Genomic DNA, 23290 nt, shown 5'->3' on the forward strand with positions numbered 1-23290 from the left:
AACAACTTAATTTCAAGAGAAATTCTATAAAAACCATTTTCAAAAATAGTTACCAGCCCTCAGATTTCAATCATAGCTTAAGAGCGTTTGACAGGATTTGTACTCAGTGTTTTCAGTGAAATATTTTCACCAAGAGAATCACTTATCAAATATTTCTTCAAAAAAACACTAAATTATTTTTCAACGCTACCTGTGATTTTTAAAAATTTTTAAAATTTGTCAAGGATAAAAGTGTTTTTTAAAAACACCACCAAACGGGCTCCAAATCTTGCTGGGAACATATGCTAAACTACTCATACAGATACTGATGTGCTGGAAATCCTATTCTGTTAGAAGATATTCAGAAGAGAGGAAGTTATAGAAAATATGATCAAATATGACACCATACTCATAAAATCTTACAAATTTCCTCAGAGTTCTCCATATTTCCCTCTACTATAACATGGATGAGTATCATTATTTGACAATTGATCCGAAGAACTGAATACATATGGGGCATCCATATTTTGCCCAAATGCCCCTTCTCATTTTTCAATCTGAAACCATCATGCTGCATGCCTGCATGCATGCAGGCATGCAGGCACAAGGTTTACGTAAAAAAGAAAAAGAAAAAAATGAACCAGAGTATCAAGGTTTATGAACAGGTACAGGGTGGAGAGCTGTTTTGTAGGGAATTGTAGATAAAGAATGAGAATAGAAGAAAAAATTACATGCCCAGTTCATCATGGTTGTGAAAACGGTTTAGGAGTACAAAAAAGAGTTAACCTTGTTGTTAGGCGGAGAATATAAAGCATATGAATGATGACACAACCTGGGAAATGGAACATGACTAGGGTGTGAGCTTGCTTGGATGAAAAATAAAGGAACCGGTTCGTGTACACACCTGCCTGCCATGTCGGCCTTTCCTGCGTATGAAAGCTGTGGACTTTTTGGAGCTCGCAATGCTAGATAGATCCTCAGGTGTTTAATCATTATCTGTTAAAAACCAAAACTAGTCAGGATATGCCATGATGGTGGGGTATAGTTGAAGTGGTTCTAGGATCATTCTGGGATTTTAGCAAACATGGCTGGGAGAAATGAATTTGCATTGATTATGCTAGGAGATGCAAAAATATCGATTACCATGAACTTGTTCATGGCCATTTCAATGTATGTAACTAACAGTTGCAAAGCCAGATATGGTTGTGTTAAACATGACAATTGTATTTAACCAACATTAATGACAGATGTTTCACTTTCTAACCAACTGTAATTTTCATCATAGGGATTTGGACAAATATCTGAAAGGACCAGTTGAAGAAAACAGATTGATTATGAGAATATACGAGGCATATTAAATTCAAAGTTGCTCGTAGTACTTAGTCCAACCAATGCTCCTACCAATTAGAAGCATCTCTTGGATAATCAAAATGGTTAGAGACCTTGATGCATGTGACATTGACTAGGTTTTGTGTGGGTCCTGTGGGATGGGGGGTACCGGGTTCAGTTCCACGTAAAAAAGAAGGGGATGGGGGTGGTTTACTTATCAATAATCAAGAATTAGATTAGGCTCTTCATAATCTTCGTCAGCTCTTATACTTATGACATATCTATTAATTTATCAGGCATGTTGATATAGCTTATGCACCGAGTTTCAACTGCAATTTCATACTAACCTAGAACCACTGATTCTTATATTTATTTATCAGTCATGTTGGTATAGCTTATGCACTGAGTTTCAACTGCAAATTTGTCCTAGAACTACTAAAATCTTGAGGTAGCTCACAGAATCTGGAGATATCTAAAATCCCCTAAGTAGGGTGGGTTTGCAATCTACATATGGAATTAAGAGTAGAGACTTTCTTTAATCTACACGGGGCCAGAATGATTACATAGTCTCATTCTAAGTTAGTTTTCCAGCTGTCTTTTGATGTAAACTTGACCTCCTTCAAGGAGTAAGAGGCAAGCATTTGTTACGAAGTCTAGAAAGACAGAGTATAGGTCTAAGGTCTAAGGCATAGATGAGCTGTGCTGCTGAACTCACTACTTCTGGAGTTAACCTTTCATACACAAGGATCGCGAGATGATACAGTACCATCATTTTACAACATGGAAGCAGTAACCTTTGTAGCATTCGAGCTGGGCATAGACATGGACATTTCATCAAAAGCTACAAAGAGAGCCTTGTATTCCCACAACACAAATTGGCTAAATTCAGAAGTGCTGTCACAAAAGATATCCAGATCTCAATTTTACGATGCAAATTGTGCATGGACATCTTCTCCCAACTAGAGGGGATGTGCTCAATGAGCATTTTTGTGATTCTATAGTTAGAACAAGCTAGGCTCTTACCAATCACCTGTAGTAGGGGAAGTATTGTGCAAGAGAATAGATTATATATAAGAAATTAGGAGGATGAAGGTAGAGAGCAGCTTCTCTCTTTAACCCATTTTGCACTCAATATAGAAGAATCACGATCAATACCTATCAAATTCTACCAAACTGAAATTCAGCTTGGGGTATTTTAGTAAGTGGGATCTAAGAAAATACAAATACATGAAATGTTTGGGCTGTGTGCAAACAGTTAGATCTAGTGCTTGAAATACTTGCACACAGGACCACAAGAGATGGAAAGTGAAAAAAGTATAAATGATAAAACCTTTCAACACAGGAGCAATTGTAGAAATGAAATTTAGACAATATCATTAACGATGTAAAGGTCTGTTTTTTAATTGAAATAAAGTTCAGTAAAACTTACCCTTTGTAGGGTCAACATGTACAAAAAAGCTGGCTGCAACTATGAGATAGCATAGAATAAGCATCAAACCTTTAAAATAGTTTGATGTCCCTTCCTGCAAATACAAAGCCAAAATTAATGAATTCAGCAGGTAAAAAAGAAATAATTTATACATGGAAAATAAATCGATTAGGAAGATAAAGCTCTATGTACATCTCAATCTGTTGACGGGAAGGTCCAACAAAAAGAAAACTAACATAATTAAATTAGATCCAGAAGGATGATTGTTAGCAAAATGTACTCATCAACTAGTCCTTGATAAAGCACCAATCAACTTCAACATGCTCTTATCTCATAACGAAATTCAGAGTTGCTAGCAATATCCCAGCAGCCTATTTGCATTCCAAAAATCTCACAGGCATTATGAGATAGGGATCTTTCCTTTACATTGAATTAGGACCTAGCAACTCTATTTTGCTTCTTACTTTTTCAGGTTACAAATGTGTAAAACCTTGAAATGGATCATTACCAGAATAAAGATTTATCCAATCATATTGGATAACCTAGAAACCTCTAGATGAATTGATGGTCTGAAAACTTTCCCAGGAGGACCCTTTCAATATGGATTGTTGTGCTCCTACTAGGCTTGGAGAGGATCTCACGATTAGGCTAATTAGGCATCAATTTCTGAATGATTAATTGAATACACTAGTTTACTGATAAACCTATTAAGACTACCTCAAATGACAAAATGGTACACCAGAATGTTGCTAGTGATGATGCTGTAAATGAGATGGGAAACACATTCGTGAACTAGTCCTAAATGTGATATGATTTCCTTTTGATAGCAAAAGATAAACAAAAGAAATAAGAAAAATGCACTGCCATAATGCATATGATGCACAAGACCTAGACAAAATTAACAAGATATGTGTCCATATCGGTGATTGACCAAAACCAAAACTAAAAGTGAAATGAGGAACTTGATAACAAACCTGCAACATAAATGCCACTACTAGCACCGCAATAAAGAGAGTGGCAGTCTCAAAGAGTTGAAAATTCAAGTCCATTGGTTGTCCCATAATCCAACCAACAACCACACAGAAGGGAATCTGCAATCATCAACAGCACAAGATTCTTAAGCCTCTCAATATTCACTAATAAGAAAAACACCATGCTATATATTTATCATAGAACTGATCTCAAGGACCCCTACTTGGCAACATAAAATTAAAAAATGAACACCATCATGTGAAGAAAACATTATTACAAAAACCAAATAGAAAAAAAAAATGGAAAAGAGTTCTAAATGCCCTTTCAGATTTAAAAAGTTGATGACAACATTCTGGGGATGATTTTGAAGACTTACCACAAACATTGCTATTTGTGTAGATGAACCAATTGCAACTCCGATTGTGATGTCCTATAGAAGAAAGTAGGTCAATCAACAGAATTAACATAAGCAAAAAAAACCAACCATTTGCATTCTTCTAAGCACTCACAAGCTTGTTCTTTATGGCAAACATAATTGCACTGGCATGCTCAGCAGCATTTCCTACAATTGGAAGCAGAATGACACTAATAAAAGCCACTGGCATGTTTAATGACTCAGATGCTCCCTGAAAAGAAACCAGAAAAAAATTGATTTGTCAACTGTTCACAACCAATAGCCTTTCTACCTCCAGAACATAAATTAATGTCGAAGGAAAGCATAATAAACAAATATATCCAAAAGAATACCACTAGACTCAAAAACATACGCAAAGAGCAAAGGTTGCCCAAAAATTTCATGGAAGCATTCAATTGAGAGCTAAGGTAGCAATTGAAAATCAACTAGCAGCACTCTGAACTTTGCGATGACATGCTCTCAAGCAAATCTTTTAAGCTTGGAATGCTGGCAGGCTAAGCCAAGGCTAATTTATGATGGGTTAATCAGGGCCCATGCTTCAGGCCCACTGTGAAGTTAGGGCAGGGTTCAAGCTACCCATACTTCAGTCAGAAGGGCAAGCCAGCCAAAACTGTCACAATATATAAGTTCTAATTGATTTTCCTTTAAGAAAATTGCATGAAACTTACCAAAGCTATTTAAGATCTTCAATTGGATATCTTATCTTGCCTTTACTTTGGAGGTTGAAGCAGATGAGATATATTGGAAAGGTCTCAAAAAGCAAGGATTTGAACCAAATCCTTCATGAATCTTATATATACAAAGGAAGAAAGTTTGAACTTTTTTATTTTGGAGTCGGAGGATAGGCATACTTTTTTTTTTTTACATAATGATTAATATCAGTCATTTGGTTACCTCTCCCATATCCGTTCATTTTTGCTCCAACCAATGCGAATGAAAATGGTCCAAAGGCTCATGTAAAGAGACACATGATAGTAAACCACAATGAACAAGATCTCAAAATAGATTTTACCTCTATAGCATCAACAAGGTATCCAGAGAGTACAGACACCCATAGAGTGAGAATAGCAAGCCAGCTAATTGCTTCCCATTGAGTTAGTTCTGGAACGTCTTCATCAGAATCTTCTTCAATTTTTTCTGTGTCCTGAACATTTTCAAGGGCGGAAGATTAGTAATATCAGATGCATCCTATGGTTGCAAAGAGTTTCCAAATCTTATATAATTTGTAATATATATATATGTATGTATGTATATTAAAAAATAAAAAGATTACGCAATAAATATAAACCAAATTAGACAAGTAAATGAACATTTCCTAGGAAAATTATTGATTTCAGTATTCATAAAACTGCTGTTAATCCTATCTCCACACAGAGAGAGAACATATCATTTTCTAGATATTTTGTACCATGTGTTATATCATTTTGCACACTGCTAAATACATTTATATTACAAAAAATAAAAGTAGGGATTATGAAATAAATATAAACCAAAATAGACAGCAATATATGAACATTTATTAGAAAAAATGTCTCAAATAATTGAATTCAATATTTGTAAAACCACTGTTAATCCTATCTTCCCACATATAGGAAAGATAGGTAGATGAAGAGTGACCACATTCTAAAGATTCATATCAAATATGTTGATATAATAAAACATCTCACTGGCATGAACCATAAAGAGGGCTGAAATTCAAGTACAAGATGGACATTTTCAATTTTCACCATCAAAAAGGAAGCTGCAACAACAAAGGTTCATATTTTGGTTGCCTTGCAGCACAGGACCACATTATACACCCATAAAACTGTTTTGTTAACATTGAAAGCTTCATTTTTCACCATCCACCGTCACCTTCTCTTAGAACATGGTACAACATTTGGCAGGTGGAAATTTATTTCTGAATACCATTTCAAATTTTAGTGTTCTCAATTCTAATATTTAGCACATCTTGTTAAGCATCCACCTAGATCTTATTTATTACCACTCTGCAGCATTCTTCATCTTTCACTATTGGAAAGATAGACTAAGATTGGAAACACTTTGAAACTAGGGTCAAATGTATAGATGCTGGGAGCCTTCAGCACCAAGGTGACTCTGTGAGTTTTCCCCACTCAGATCGAACCCTTCTTACAGATCTCTAGTGTTTTCTCATTAGAATTAACTAAAGTTATTGTATTTGTTTTTTGATTCAGGCCTTCCCTCTGCACTCAAGCCTATCACTGAGGGTTTCTTCAATCTGTAAAATGGGCTGACAAGGGATCAAACCAGCAACTAGATTTTGATATGCTATTTCATTCATTTTCTCCTTGCACTTACGGTTGGATTCTGTGTATAACAAACTCAATCTATAGAAAATCATACTCAGCCAAGCTCTAACTTCCGCCTGAGAATGATGAATTTGTAACTTTCCTCTACATCATCATGAATTGAACAAATATTCCTTGCAATTTTTCATTAACAGGAAATCAATAACCCTGTCAGAGCAATTTAGTTCTTCCAAATCGGCCTTATGTTGCCTTGATGATTATCATTAGACTATCAGCAATTTACTCTGCCCCTCTGTCCTTGAACCATATGAAACTCATGTTTCCTCAAAATATTCTGTAATCCAAATGACTTCACTTTCAATACCTTCATTTTCAATCATCTCAAAGCATGTGTTATCATAAATATTCTCCTCCCCAATGCCATCTCTTCACCTATTGTTCCTATTGTTTGGCATGATTTATGAATCCTATGAAAGACTTAGGGCTTATCAAGTCTATCCCTCCCTCCCATCCCTTTTACAACCACCAAACATTATAGGCTAAATAGAGATTAGCAATATTTCCCAAGTTTCATCAAAATTTCCTACAGTATTCTACTATCCTCACTTTTTTTTTTTCTCTCTTTATTTGATATCTCAATTCCATAGTTTTGCAGCCTCTCCATCAGCATCAACATTTTGCTCCTTGAGAAAGTGTATCCTTCAAATTCAGTTCTTATTTTCTATCACGTTTCCCAATTTGCCATTTGATATGTTCTTTGGCTTGTATTATATGGATCCTCTGGTGCAAAGGCAGTTTGCTAAAAAAGTTTATGTTCTCTAGAGCATCACATGTATTATATATGGGACCAACAGCCTTTACTTCCCATCAATTGGGAGAATCTTTCACAAAACTCCAAATGAGTTGGCCAAGTTCTATAAGTCTCTCTGATAACATGTTTTGTCTCAAGAATTATTAGATTAGGCCAAGTTCTATAAGTATCCATACCTTTAAAGCACCTCCAGGATTAGTTCTCCTCCTACTTCGGAAAAAAAATTTTGGGGAAAAAAAAAAAAAAAACATACACAGGTTTTGTGAACATATCCATGTAGGAAAATATGAGCATTAATACATAGATACCGGAAGAAAAATGTCAGGGAATAAACAACATAAAACCCCAAATAGCTAATAGAAGAGATGTCATAAATTGATCTATAATGTTCATGTGAAAGCAGAAAGCACATGATGGATCCTCTGATATGATTGAACAAAGAGAACTCACCTCGTCAATGGGACTATAAAGATTCGGTTGACTTTTAAGCTGAAAGAAAAGGTAGCTGGCGTATGCCACAAGCATTATACAGCTGCTAAATCTTGAAAGAGCTAATTCTGATTTCCCAAAGTGCACCTCTGTGTGTGTGAAGTGAAGCACCGCTGGAAACATTAAACCCATAACAGCCATAAGCAATAATCCTGAGTTCACCAAGGCAGCTGCCTGTCCAAAGGGAATCCCATTTCGATGTTAACCTTACCACATCAGGATGATATAAATGTGACAGAGTTCACTTTACCAACAAAATTTATGATGATCTACCTTATTGAACTCCTGAACTTTTGTGTGATTTTTTATCCCGCCAGTGAAGAATGCGCATCCAAGAACCAAAAGCATATTGGACAAGATGGAGCCCAATAATGATTGCTGAACAACTCTTATCATCCCATGCTTCAATGCATACATTGAAATTATCATTTCTGTCGCATTGCCAAAGGTAGCATTTAGAAGACCCCCAACTGCAGATCCAAGGGAAAAAAAATAAAAAATAAACACCTCATATTAGAAGACAGATCCAGGAAAGGATAGATAAGGAAACAATACAAAAAATTTGGATAGACAAACTGATTATCACCAAAGGAAGATAAGGACTATCTCTTGATAGCCATTGTGAAATTGAAATATACCTAAGATGCAGTGACAAGTATATATAGGACATAATTTATGAAAAACCATAGATTTGAGAATGAACATCTCATTTAAAATTAAATAATTTTTTAAATGAACAGCCTTGAAAAAATTGTCTTATCAATGGCACACTATCACCAATAAGCTCATCTTCATATGAAAAATAGAGGCGAATTAGGTCTCAATTGTTCTTCAACTCCATAAATCAAGGCAAATGTTAGTACGTCACTAAGGCCCACTTCAACCATGCTTTTACCACCTAACATGACAGTTGATGTAGCACTACCACAATAATATAAGTGAACAACATCTCTCTCTTTCAGTCTCCCTCACATCAGTAGGTAATATACTTGCTTCTTTTTACTTTTCCATCACTGTCCTTCCCTCTCTTTTTCTTTCTTCTCTCTTGTCATCCTGTCCCTATTCATATATTCATCCCCATCTTTGGCGGTAGAGGAATGGTGATTTGATATGTGTTTGTTGAAGAGATGGCAAGACAAAAGAGACAAATAAAGAGAGAGAGAAAGAAATTTCCTTGCTGATACAGATGAAGAGAGAGAGAAAAAATTTCCGCTTGAATTGTATGGCTATGCCACATCAGCTCCCATGTCTGGTGCTAAAAAGGTGCTTACAGTAGCATTTTCATCCATTCCATAAATTGAGCTCGCATTTAGTCATCAGCACATTTAGGCTGAATAAAGGCATTACTTTGAGCTTCTTGTTCGCTTGTTAAAAAATTTCAAGGCAAATTAAGGTATGAACAAGTACAACAAGCTCAACCTTACAAGAAATGTATAAAAAGTCTGTCTTTGGAGCTGAAAACCATGAACTCATCGGAAGCCACTTTAATAATGAAAGTGAGAAGATTCAATATCTAAAATAATCTATCAATTAGTAATATTTGAATCTTCCCTTATTAGTAAAGAGTCACATGTAACGGCGCATGCCATGAACATTTACAAAAGTTCCAGGTCCCAAAAATTCTGTATCTAGCCTCTATAAGATGCTCAAGTTTTCATCGTCGCTTAACAATAACTAGGAAGGTAGAAATAGTAACTACCTGTAGCGCCTGTGTAGAATGCAAGCTGCCTGCATAAAAGTGACAGGTGAACTGGTGTCTTAGTATGTAATGAGAGAAAAGAGTTTATTAACCACAGGAATGGAATGCTAGATTCTAATTCAATAGGCAGTCACTCACTCAGTGGCAAAACCCAAACGCTCGGCTAAAGGGGTAATACCTAATAAGCTGAAGAAGAAGACCCATCCCTAAAACACAAAAATAGAATTACAGCAACGAATAAGGTATTAAACATTTGCTGAGGCTTGAAATAAAATGAGCTGGGAGAAATAATGGTTGAACAAGATGCCACTTGCCATGAAACTATACATTATGCATGAAGTCATTATTCCAGGTTCCAACAAAAAATGAAATGAATGCAAAGATTGCTAATCAAGTGCTTTCATATACTTTTCCCTGCTTAATTGAAGTGAAGCGAAAATGTCAATCAAAGGGGCTGCAATTCTTACATGCTTTCTAGTAAGATAATGTAGCAAAATTGCTAAGGGACCAAAAGGTAGCAACATATTTATCTTCGCTTTAATTAAGACAATGTAAACACTTCTTAGAGGAGCAGTCCTCATTTTTTTAAAGATCCATGAGGTGGAGAGAGCTGCATGAGACCCAATATGAGATGTCTCGAAGTCAAAAGAATGAACTTTTCTTGTGCCTTGTGATGTGCTAAAAGGGATCTCCTCATCTGATTCAAGGTCTATCTTCTCCTCAATGGAACCCATCTGCAAGCATAAATAATCTCATTGAACAACCAAGATACTAGTATAAATCAATGCAAGCAAGAATGAAAACTTATTGACTACTTTCTAATGCAATTAGAATAATCCTAGATCCGGTACTTAATGTAAGAACCTCACCTAAAGATTGCCTATTCAACAAGATGGACCTGCAAACACCAATTTTATTCCATCAACTGATACTCTTCATGAAGATTAGAATATAACAGGAAAAGTTGAATGTATAAAAATGATCAATAAATGTCCACTGATTCCTATTATCCATTGTTCAGACTCTTTTGAGGGACTTCTAAAACATGTATTCTTCCTTTAGAAGATGGAAAGCAAAAAGGGAAAATCAAGAAACCATTTTAGTTTGCAAGTCTTTCAAAAAAATAAAATGAAAAATAAGGTTAAAAAAAAAATTGATATCAGAAAACAAAAACAATAACAAAAAGAAAAGAAACTTCCCTTTTTCTACTTTCTTACTTCCAGATTGCAGGAAGAGATCCCAGTTCGTGAGAGTGAAGCAAATCAAAGTTAAAAACCAAGGCCCTTATAGCAGGAAGTCATTAGTTAATCAGACCCATATTCATTTGTAATATCTAGAAATTAGTCTACATCAGCACCTGTAATTTATAGTAACACCCATCTATTTTTTACACTTTTCTGACAAGAAACTAAATTTTATCATCTGTAAAAATGTAAGAGTCCATGCAAGAAAAACAATGAGGAATTTCTTTATAAAGAAAACTATCATCATGGAGGATAATAGTCCCCTAACAAAAATCTCAAAGAAATAGCCTCTTTCTCAGACAAGCCATCTGCCTAACTCATTCACTGACATCCAAGTTAAACTATGCAAGATCTGAGATCTCCTCAAATAGGTGAACATTGTGCTGCAGACCCAAGCTTCCCTATTAAATGCAATCAATAACAATTAAGGATCTTCCTCACTAGGAAATGAAATAACAAAAGAAAGATGCTAGCCTTTTGTGGAAGCAAGGATCTTTGCCTTGATTATATTGCGCAGCTCTGCTGAAAGAGGATAAGACAAAACTCATGACATTTGGTTGATCCCTGAAAATTTATCTAAATGCCAAATTGACACAGATTTCTAAAGGAATGGTCATCAATGTTTTCAAATTGAGGAGATCTCCACATGCACTGGATAACCAAACTAGAAGTTCACAAACTACAAAAATAAACTGAGTGAGACATGATAAAACACAGGGGAATAGCTGCAAAAACTCTGTTTACCCAAGTGATGCAAGGAAAGACATACTATCTTGTAACTCCTTTGCTGTAAAAACCTACCTTTAAGATTATATCATTCTTCTCCAACCCATTGACCCATGTTACCTTTACCAAAAGCATAACCACATAACACCTAATGTGGAGAATAATCTCTTCCATAAGGAATAAATAGGGTAAGGCATGGGTTTGTTTCTTTTTTTTTTTTTTTTTTTTTGATAAGCACAGGGCAGTACATGGGATGCTTGACAGTTACACACATCAGGGAGGAAAGCTTCTGTTGGCCTTTAAATTGGAGCATGGTTTTGGTATTTATCCTCATGCAAGCAACTAAACAATCCAAAGGTCCATCTTGGGAGGCACCTAGGCTTATCAAATCAAGTTATTTCAAATAAAGACAAGAAGTTAAGTATCCCTGGAAAGGAAGTGTAAGTTTGTACGAAGCTTTCTGAGCACCAACATCTCACAGAATGGGAATTAGAAAAGTAGACATCTGTAACTATTGGAGAAGGGAGGTACATAAATTGATCTTGATCACTCAAATTCCTCAAGAATTTTAAATGACGGCATAGTATTAGCATGAGAACAATAACTTCCCTATTAAATCTACCACACTCTTCAGCCACTTCAATGGCTATTAAGACCACATCTGACATCTGTTTACTAGACATAAGTCCCTTCAAAAGTGGAAAATAGTCTCATAAGAATCTGTAAAAAACTGCTTAAGCAATGTTCTTACAAAGGCTAATCAACAAACTAATGGGTCTAAATTCCTTATACAATATAATTTTTATATTTTAGGGGATCAATGCAAATAAGACGAAGTAGCATGACCATGACCTCAAAATTGAAATTCTCAAAGTACTCCATAATGTAATCTCATGTATAGATTCCAATCATCCTGTTAAAGAGCCAAACTACATCCAACCAAACTCAAATTGGTTCCAAAACTATAACTTACCCTAAACAAAAATTCAACTTCCGTTTGATCCTAGATCTTTGGGTACCTCCTTGGAATATCTCATCTTTGTAGGAAATTAGCTATGGTAATACCAGGATGATTGAAGCAAAGTGATGTGGGCTTCTACTTGCTTGGTTTTGACTTGGAAAATCCAGTTGGAGGAAGACCCCAGAATCCTGAGGATAACTCCAACCAAGGGGATATTATTTGGGGACTACTGTTTTGCGGCTTTTGCCAGCTTCCTTATGGGCTTCTTCAATCACCAAGAGGCCTAAAGGAATTCCATTGAAGCACATTATAAAAGATTAGACATGCCTTCACTACCACTAGTCTTAGGGAGTTGCCTTCTCCACAAGGCTGGATAAAGTTGATCTTTGATGGTTACTCCATAAATAACCAGGTCAAACGGGATAAAATATCCCCTTAGACACCACTTTGGCGAAATTATATTTCTATTGGAACCAGGCAGGTGTCGTTAATTCTCCAGTACTCATTGCTCGAAGGGAATTCCACCACCACCTTTATTTAATTGGCTTCTTCTACAACCCATTTGCCTACAAGATCTACCAATTCATTGGGTAGATTCTGCATCCATCTTCTTCAATAGACTTAGCTTCCCATGGGCATCAATAGAAACCTCTTCTTCAAAGCAAAACCACCTCCTTTTCAGCACAAAACGCGTCTTCCAAGTGTAAATACCAGTTACCCAGATGGAAAAACCACACCGAATATACAACACCTACATGCAACACTCCAAACTGAGTTGACCCACTTCTTGAAAACACAAGAAAAAAACCCAGTTATCCAACAACAAATGGAATCATATGAATCCAAAACCTAATCAACACCACAACCCAAAACAGATCAAACCAAAATCAAGCAGAAACAGTAAGAAAACAGAAAGCTAATAAAGTGGGTATTTTTTTGGTTACCTGTGACCAAATAATTTGATCTGAAGTGTGCTCTTTTGTATGGATCCACAAGAAGAGGCGCAAAAAATCAGAGAGAAAGCCGTGGCCCCCACCTCCCTCTGCGTGTCCTTGGCTTTGTTATAGTTGTTGCTAAGGATGATCCTTCTTCTTCTTCTGGGTATGTGAAGAAATGGGGATTTGAAAAACCGGCAGAGGAGGAAGCTTCTCCGAAGTTGCGATATCTATTAATTTGGACAAGGCAACCACACCAAACGTGGACCATAGTGCTCCTTGAGACTTACTTGGAAAATGATTCATAAATCTGTCGTTTTTTTATTTTATTTTGAATTTTTTTAATAAAAAATAAATATATTTTTCTCATTATTTTATTTTGTCTTTTTAGAAGAATTTTCTGATAATAGCTTCATTTAAAAATATATATAAATTCGTGGTATAAAAAAAGATATTTTTTGTAATAATTAAATTATAACTTTATTTATTGCACTGTTAAAACCCAAAAAGGAGAATCTTTTTATGGATTGATTGATTTAAAAGATGAAAGAATCCAAATTTGTAAAATTAGCATCTTCCTTTTTTTAATTTGAAGAGTTACATAAATACCCTTCAATATTTTCATTATTTACAAATATATTTTAAAAAGAAAATATTATTTTTGTTAAAAAAAAAAATAAGGGTATTCTTGTCCAGATTGGTTTTTTCTTTTCTTTTTTTTTTTTTTTGCTAAAAAAAGTGAAAGGTGAAATTTGCAATTTCATCTTTCTTTTATCCCCTTGGTTATTTCATCTATCCCTTTTAGAGGAATTTTCTGATAATAGCTTCATTTAATAATATATATAAATTCGTGGTATTGGATAAAAAAAAAAGGATATTTTTTTGTAATAATTAAATTATAATTTTATTTATTACAATGTTAAAACCCAAAAAGGAGAATCTTTTTATGGATTGATGGATTAAAAAGGATAAAAAAATCCAAATTTGTAAAATTAACATATTCCATTTTTGAATTTGAAAAGTAATTCATTTTTTACATAAATCATAAATGTCCTTCAACATTTTCATTATTTACATATATATTTTTTTAAAATTATTATTTTTGCAAGAAAATATTATTTTTGTAAGAAAAAAATAAGGGTATTCTTGTCCAAAATGAGTTTTTTCTTTTTTACTTTTTTTTTTTTGTTAAAATGTTAAAAAAAGTAAGAGGTCAAATTTGCAATTTCATCTTTCTTTTATCCCTTTTAATTGGTTATTTCATCTATCCCTTTTTAGAGGAATTTTCTGATAATAGCTTCATTTAATAATATATATATATATATATTATTAAATTTGTGGTATCGGATAAAAAAAAATGATATTTTTTGTAATAATTAAATTATAATTTTATTTATTGCAATGTTAAAACCAAAAAGGAGAATCTTTTTATGGATTGATTGATTAAAAAGAATGAAAGAATCCAAATTTGTAAAATCAGCATCTTCCATTTTTCAATTTGAAAAGTAACTCATTTTTACATAAATACCCTTCAACATTTTCATTATTTACATATATATTTTAAAAGAAAATATTATTTTTGTAAGAAAAAAATAAGGGTATTCTTGTCCAAAATGGATTTTTTCTTCTTTTTTTTTAAAAAAAAAAAGTGAGATGTCAAATTTGCAATTTCATCTTTCTTTTATCCCTTTTAATTGGTTATTTCATTTATCCCTTTTAGAGGAATTTTCTGATAATAGCTTCATTTAATAATACATATAAATTCGTGGTATTGGATAAAAAAAGGATTTTTTTGTAATAATTAAATTATAATTTTATTTATTGCAATGTTAAAACCAAAAAGGAGAATGATTGATTGATTAAAAAAGGATGAAAAAATCCAAATTTGTAAAATTAGCATCTTCTATTTTTGAATTTGAAGAGTAACTCATTTTTTTACATAAATACCCTTCAACATTTTCATTATTTACATATATATTTTAAAAGAAAATATTATGTTTGCAAGAAAATATTATTTTTGTAAGAAAAAATAAGGGTATTCTTGTCCAAAATGGGTTTTTTCTTTTTTTCCTTTTTTGTTAAAAAAAGTGAGAGGTCAAATTTGCAATTTCATGTTTCTTTTATCCATTTTAATTGGTTATTTCATCTATCCTTTTTAGAGGAATTTTCTGATAATAGCTTTATTTAATAATATATATATAAATTCCTGGTATTGGATAAAAAAAGGATATTTTTTGTAATAATTAAATTATAATTTTATTTATTGCAATGTTAAAACCAAAAATGAGAATCTTTTTATGGAGTGATTGATTAAAAATGATGAAAAAATCCAAATTTGTAAAATTAACATCTTCCCTTTTTGAATTTGAAGAATAACTCATTTTTTACATAAATACCCTTCAACATTTTCATTATTTACATATATATTTTAAAAGAAAATATTATGTTTGCAAGAAAATATTATTTTTGTAAGAAAAAATAAGGGATTTCTTGTCTCAAATGGGTTTTTTCTTTTTTTCTTTTTTGTTAAAAAAAGTAAGAGGTCAAATTTGCAATGTCATCTTTCTTTTATCCCTCTTAATTGGTTATTTTATCTATTATCTATGGGGGAGCTATGTTTGATTCCCAAAAAATGTGAGGAAAAAAAAATAGAGAGAAAAATTGGAATAAAATAAAAAATAGATTTAAAATTAATAAATTATTTTAGATGTTACTTCAAACTTATTTCACTTGTCTTTTTTCTCTTTTATATAAAAATTAAATAATTTAAAATATATAAATTTCTAATTAATTTGATTTGATTTGATGTTTCTTTCATATATTTTCATGTTGAAATCAAATAAGAGAAAATCATTTTTTTAATATTTTTTTTATTTCCTTATTATTTTACAGGAACCAAACATAGTCATATATTAAGATTTTTATTATAAATTAGTAATAATAATAATAATATGATCAATAAAAACATGAAAATGAATTTGATCCTTTTAAAAAAAATTATATATAAAATGTTTATAAATAAGAATTTTTAGATAAAGTATTTTTTTTTCATATTTAATTATATAATTAAAGGTTTAATACTTGGTTTTCATTAATTATTTTCTTGAAAAAAAAAGCCCTTATCTTATTTAAAGTTCCTATAATTTCGTCAACCCTTAAGAGAATTTATGTATTTTTCCTACTTTAACCAAATTACAAAAGTAGGTTGAATGAGAAAATTCAAAGTCCTCCCTATTAGAAATTTGAAAAATTTAGCCATTTGATTGGAATTCTAATATAGTTTGATTTTTCACTCGTAGAAAATATTAATTTGACTTAGGTTTTTTATGTTATTTGGAATTTTTAATTTAATTATGAATTAAAATTAAAATATATTTAATTTATTATAAATATGGGTGTAGACCCTCGTTTTAGTCTATAGGTAAAGGCATTTTAGGAAGCATTTCTTTGCCACCTTTTTTTGGATTTTTTGTCAGCACGTGCATGAGAGTGGCATGAGAGGAGTGATCTTAGAGGTAAGAAATCAGGGATTGACACGTTGCATGGGAATCTGGAAGCCGTTATGGAGGAGCGTCTCTGGCAGCTGGAGAGCAGGGTGCTTTTCAGAGTTGGTTAGGATATACAAGGGTGAGAGAAGAGAGGAGCAGGCCAGCTGCAGAGGTGCTGCCTGGAGAGTTTTGAGGAGGTAGAGCTTAGGGAAGGTGAGAGAAGGGAGATTCCGGGAGCTGCAGAGAAGGATAGTTTAGCTTAAAGGAGGTGGTGGTGCTTTAGGGGGCTGCCAGGAGATATTTTTGAGGGGGGTCTTCACTGAAAAGAAAAGGAGAGGAAGAAAAGAAAAACGGGAAGAGCTTTTCAAAGATTATAAGAGAGGAGCAGGGGAGGAATCGCTCAGGTTTGATCTTTTCGCACCTTAGGATTCTCTACATTTGTCTCGTTTTGTTTTATTTTCAGTCGTACCTTACCTCTTCCTGATATTAGGATGCTTGCTTTGATAATTTAATGTGTTATGCCTACTTCTCGTTTTCATTCGCTAGATCTCTGTTTTTCCCTTGTATGAGCTGCGTGGTTGTTATGCTACTCGTTTGTGTGTTGAGACCATTTGGACCCTCCCACCAGTTTTTTTTTGAAAGCTTGTTGATCTCCATTAAACTAGAGCTTGGATTTGGCGGCATTATCTTTTCATGTATATACTCTGTTTTTTTTTCTTCTTCTTCGCTCTCTTTTCTCTGTTTCTATTTTTTTTTAATGGTGATAACCACTGGCCTATCGGTCATGCCAGCACTGTTCGTCGTGGTGCCCCACCTGGGCAGGAGGTTGGTCTCATCGCTGCTAGGAGGACTGGTCGTCTCCGAAGACAGGTTGCTACTGCTACAGTCAAAACTGATAAGGCTTGGAGAGTTTTTTTTAAAAAAACACCTGGCATTTTTTTTTTCTTGTTCTCCTCTCTGTTTTTGTTTTATTTTGATCACATTGACCATTCTGCAGTGAAGGGTACTCAAGTGGTTTTCTTTTTAGTTTCCTAGGTTTTTATTTTTATTTTTACTTGAAGAATCACCAGGTTATCATGATTGTTTTGGTCAAACCAGTCTTATGGTATTGCGTGAGGGGGCTTTGATGGGTTATTTTTTAGTATTAATGCTAATCATCCATTTATTAATTTTTTTTTAATTCAATCTTTTAACAACTCTTCAAAGTTTTGATTTCCGAATTTAATTTCCTATTTTCGAAATTCCGATTTTCACACTAATTTATTTAATCACTATTATCATCATTTTATTATCTATTTATTTAATTTTAAAATTCAATTTTTAAATAACTCTTCAAAATTCCGTTTTCTAAATTTAATTCTAATTTCCGAAATTCTACATTTCATATCAATTTATATAATCATTATCACTTTATTCATTTATTTATCTATTTATTTCTTAAAACTCAATCTTCAAATAACTCTTCAAAATTCCGCTTTCAAATTTAAATTCCAATTTTAGAAATTTTAATTTTCACATCATTTTGCTTAATCATTACTATTTTATTTATTTATTTGTTTATTTTTAAAATTCAACCTTTAAATAATCTTTCAAAATTCCGATTTCTAAATTTAATTCCAATTTCCGAAATTCTAATTTTCATATCAATTTATTTAATCATTATCATTTTATTCTTTTATTTTTTTAAAAAAATTCAATCTTTAAATAATTCTTCAGAATTCCAATTTTAAACAATTCTTCAAATTTTCGATTTTCAAATTTTATTTCCAAAATTCCAATTCTTAAATTTAATTCCCAAGACTCCAATTATCAGATAATCTTCGGGACTTCAATTTTCAAATAAATTTCAAAAATCTAATTTTCTCCTGAATAGTTTTAATTCCGCTCTGGCTTTCAAACAATCTTTTGCTCCTCTTGACTTTAATAAGGAGGAATTTATGGGATTAATTCATGCAATATAAATCGGGCTTTGGTGGGGGCCCAACATAGGTGATTTCCTTATGATTGATTGATTGTTTGTTTGATTTAATTGCCATGCATGATCGATTTTATTCTGCTCTATGACATGCTCGAAGTTATTCCTTAATTGTGCGCTAACCTCACTTCTTGATAGCGCTTTATGGATCACTGCCTAGGTACACATCCACAACCGCTCGGGTCATTTTCTGTAAGCATATTTTGATTCTCACGTGTGTATGATTTATTTTGGGTACTCATTGATTTACTCGTTCATTGCCATGATTGCTTCATTTTATTAGTAGAGACCCGACTTTAAGGACTTAGAGGGGTGCTACGGGTTTTACCGTACCTTCTTGATAAGTAACCTGACCCCCGAACCCGACTCGGTTTTTCACAGACTACCTTTTCCAAAATAAGGAGTCACACTTAGGGTTTTTCTTTCTTATTTTGTTTACCCTTTAAAAATAAAACAAAAATAAGTGGCGACTCCAAGTCAATTTTTTTCTTAATCAATAAAAATCATTTTTCGAAATCAAAATCGAGCTCGCCATCGAGTGGGAAACGTATGAGCCGAAATGTAGGGTCCACAATGGGTCTGTTATTACCTTGATTAATCTTTTTAGGTAAAATTTATGCTCATAGTAGAAGTGTGTTGTTTATATCAAAGTAAGCTTATCATAGAAGATGTTGGACCACAAGTGCAACCAAGAAGCTTAGAGCTAGAATATAAGGGAATATGTAGAATATTAAGAAAACTACAAATTTGTTAGTAATATCATCGGATATAAATACTCAATATTTATGAGGTCTAATGAATAATTGCTTCAACAAAGTATCATATTCGGAAGAATTACGAGCACTATCAAATAAGCAAAAGAAATCAAGAAAAGTGTGTGTTTATACACTTACATGAAAATAATCATAAAATAAGAATTCAAGTTTATAAAATACAAATTTCAAACACCTATTTAAAAATAGTTAGCATTTTATACTCTTTTTTTTTGCCAAATGTACTGCTTTTGGTCATTTAGGTACTACCTTTTAATGATATAGGTACTATCTGTGACCATTTTAGGTACTATCTTTAATTGGTAAGTATATAAAATTTGAATTATTTTTAGAGGGTTCCTATTTTATAATTATTTTTATATGAATGTATAGAAACTCACTTTCTCCAAAGAAAATAAAAAAAAATGCATATGAAAATAATCACAAAATAAGACTTTAAGTTTATAAAATACAAATTTTAAACACCTATTTAAAAATATCAAAAATTATTCTATGTAATATTTCAAGTAATGAATGAATTCATATTTGAGAAAATTTTAAATTTGATTTTTTGTTTTCTATGATAAACCTAATATTAGAAAATGATTTTCGAATATTTTTTCTTTTCCTAAGTACTTCCTTGGTACTTTTCTTAAGCCAAACATAATATAATTGCAAAAGTATTTATTTGATTTATATGGTTTAAGATAAAAGTACTACCAACAAAACATTATAGAAAAAAATATTGTTATTAAAATCATTTTCAAATACTGCCCAAAATCTTAAAATAAAATTAAAATTATAGCTTTGAGGGTAATCCTTTCCAATGGACTTTTTTCATTGGAAGAATTTAAATCCTATTTTCATCCCTCTATTCTAAGAATTAGATGAAACTAAGGTTTGTTATAACAATTTTTTTTATTTAGTTTTATTTAGAAATTAAAATGAAATTGATTTTTAGTTAATATTTTAAAATTTTCAAAATATAATTTTTAGGAGAAATATCATTTTTGTAGTCTTTATATTAAATATTTTTTTAAAGGTAAATATTATTTAAATAAAATTAATCAAATAACCTCTCAATTAAACTTAAAACAATAATTATGAACTATGATAACCAAAATCCAAACTGGAGGAAAATAGATAAAATAAATAATCAAGAAATAGGTCTCTTTTTTCCTTGAACATTATTTAGCATATAATATTATTAATCATAATTATCTTTTAAATTAAATAAAATATAATTAATAATAAAATCCACATTAAAAAATAGCAATCTTGCTTTTAAAAGATAATTAGTAATAAAATAAGACCAAATTAAAAAATAGCAATCTTTGCTGTGCATGGGAAGAAATTAGAACAACAAACCCGTTGACGCCACAAATTTCATCCCAAAAACCATATTTTGACTATACCGCAACCTTATCAATTGTATTTGAACCCATAGATAATGTGATAAATCGGCGAAACTGTGAAACCAAACAAGCCAACCCCACTCACCCAGCCACCACTGCTCAATGATATGCACTAGAAAAAATATATACTAACATAAAAACAAAATATTTTAATAAATAAATTAATTATAATTATTTTATTTTTAAATTTAATTTAATTAACCACTAAAAATATAAAATTATGCTCATAATTTTCTTAACTTTTTTTTATATTAACTAAATATAAAAATATAAATATTAAAAAAATTTTATACATATATTATAATTTTTTATATCATTTAATACCATTAAATTAAATGGATAATAATTTTAATATTAAATATATTTTTAAATTAGAGATATTATAATTAAATATCACAATATTATTGTGTTGTGGAATAATATTTAATATAATTTGATAATAAATATATACTTATAAAATTAATATTTTTTTTATTGATGCATACAATATTATTATTAAATATAATAAATTATATTATACATATATCAAATTTTTAAATAAAACAAATTTAAAATGTTTATTATACTTTTAATTACATTTTTAAATTTTTTTTTTTTTTTATATATTTCCATAAGTTTTGATACGAATATTTTTTTTTAAATATTCGTAAATATATCTTCCATATGCCAGTAAACTCAAAGTAGTGATATATTCACCATTTTCAATATTTTCACCAATTGTTGCTATAACATCTTGCATGAGGTTTTCACATACTACTATTAATCTAGGATTATGTGGATATTATTTATTTATCTTGATATAGTAGGATAAATAGAGTCCAAATGTAACCATCCCAAAGTTAGGCCAATGAAAATCTGTGTACTATAATCTATAATAATAATAAATGAAAAAGGTACTTTGTCTCATCCTTGATATCTTGCCATTAATGTGTGTTGCATAAAATTGTACGGAATTTCATTTGATAACCTAATTTAATTAAATTTTCAGTTTTCCCCAATATCTCAAATATTTCCCATTTTATTAATATTGATGATATTAGTAGCTATTTCCCTCCTATTGAGGATATCGAGAACAGTATTAAAGAAAATGAAAATAAAAATGGCATGATTCATTTGTCACAAAACTTTTACCTATCATGAACGTTTACTTTAATAAAACTTGTTGAGAATCTCAATAATGGTTATAATTTAAGCATATTGGATTACAAAAAACTTAGTCATGGTTGGAAAAAAATAAAAATAATCAAAATTTGTAATGGGATATTCTAATAATTTGAATGTAATTTTATTTATTTATTTGTCATAATTATCATTTTAAAATATAAAAATAGAGTACAAGATGCCTATAGATATAATAATAAATACATATTTTGGTTATAATTGGTTTCTTAAAAATAATAGAAGAAATAATTAAAAATATTTAAAAGAAAACATAGAAAAAAATGGTAAAAGACTTTAAAAATTATAGAAAGTTTACTTTTCAAAATCTTTATTTTTTTTTTCGAAATTATTTCTCCAAACAATCTTTTCTTTTTTAAAAAAAAATAGAAAAATATATTTTTTTACAATTTTTTTTTATACTAAAACTCCTTTTTTGATAATTTATTTTGAAAGAAAGTTATGTTTTGGAATAAGTTAGAAGTAATTTCAATTATTTTTTATATAACATTTAGAGAATATCAATTGAAAATATGAAAAACAATTTCACATCTCTTTGATTGGGCATAAGTGCATGGTATATTAATGGAGAATAAACAAAGAAAGTTAATTTTCATATTTGAGATTGCAAAGAAAATTTTATTCTTAAAAATAAAAAAGAATTATTTAATTAAAATGGATAAAACATTAATATTGGGAAGAAATACCCACATATCTTAAAAACATTAAAATTTTATTTAAACGTTTCCTAATATTTGGGAAGTCAAATATTAAAAATTCATAAAATTATTTTTTCAACAATTTATTATTATTAAATTATTAAATAATTTAATAATTTTAAAAAATAATTTTAAAATTATTTTTTTAATAATTTTAAAAACACCAATCCTATATTTAGCTATTGAAAATTTTGAAGGAGAAAACAATTAAACAAAAATAGAGAAATACATATACTCAAACTCATTTCACTTTATTTTTTTTTTTCCTTTAAGACAAAATTAAATAATTTTAAAATATATTAATTTTACTTATATTTGATTTTCCTTTTCTATGATAAATAAAATACGAGAAAAATCAAAAGCATTTGTCTATATACATACATTAAAAGCAAAATCTTCTCTGCCAAAAATCTTCAAAAAGGAATAAAAACAAATAGTATGATTGTAATCCGTTGAATGTTAAAAATGAAAACAATTAACTATTTTATTTTTTCAATTAAAATCCTATCTTCAGCCTCTATTCT

The 23290-nt window shown here is 31.0% G+C and overlaps 1 protein-coding gene across 4 annotated transcripts; it reads right to left on the bottom strand.

Moving 5' to 3' along the window:
• Positions 1-365: 365 nt before the first annotated feature.
• Positions 366-13508, bottom strand: LOC117922019 (vacuolar cation/proton exchanger 2-like). 4 transcript variants are annotated; one of them, XM_034839988.1, is made up of 14 exons: positions 13269-13508; positions 12337-13075; positions 10263-10291; positions 9861-10127; positions 9532-9599; positions 9394-9422; positions 7968-8164; positions 7656-7868; positions 5137-5268; positions 4219-4335; positions 4086-4139; positions 3712-3828; positions 2738-2831; positions 366-975 (listed from the first exon to the last, which is right to left on the bottom strand). In XM_034839988.1, exons 4-14 carry the CDS (start codon positions 10125-10127, stop codon positions 965-967), a joined length of 1299 nt encoding a protein of 432 aa, XP_034695879.1. In that variant the 5' UTR covers positions 10263-10291; positions 12337-13075; positions 13269-13508; the 3' UTR covers positions 366-964. The 4 variants fall into 4 exon arrangements, with proteins under 4 accessions (XP_034695879.1, XP_034695878.1, XP_034695880.1 ...); XM_034839987.1 differs by lacking the exon at positions 12337-13075; XM_034839989.1 differs by lacking the exons at positions 12337-13075; positions 13269-13508 and adding an exon at positions 11112-11910.
• Between the last annotated feature and the right edge of the window lie 9782 nt (positions 13509-23290).

This window comes from Vitis riparia, chromosome 9 (genome assembly GCF_004353265.1).
Source record: "Vitis riparia cultivar Riparia Gloire de Montpellier isolate 1030 chromosome 9, EGFV_Vit.rip_1.0, whole genome shotgun sequence".
Taxonomy (NCBI): domain Eukaryota; kingdom Viridiplantae; phylum Streptophyta; class Magnoliopsida; order Vitales; family Vitaceae; genus Vitis; species Vitis riparia.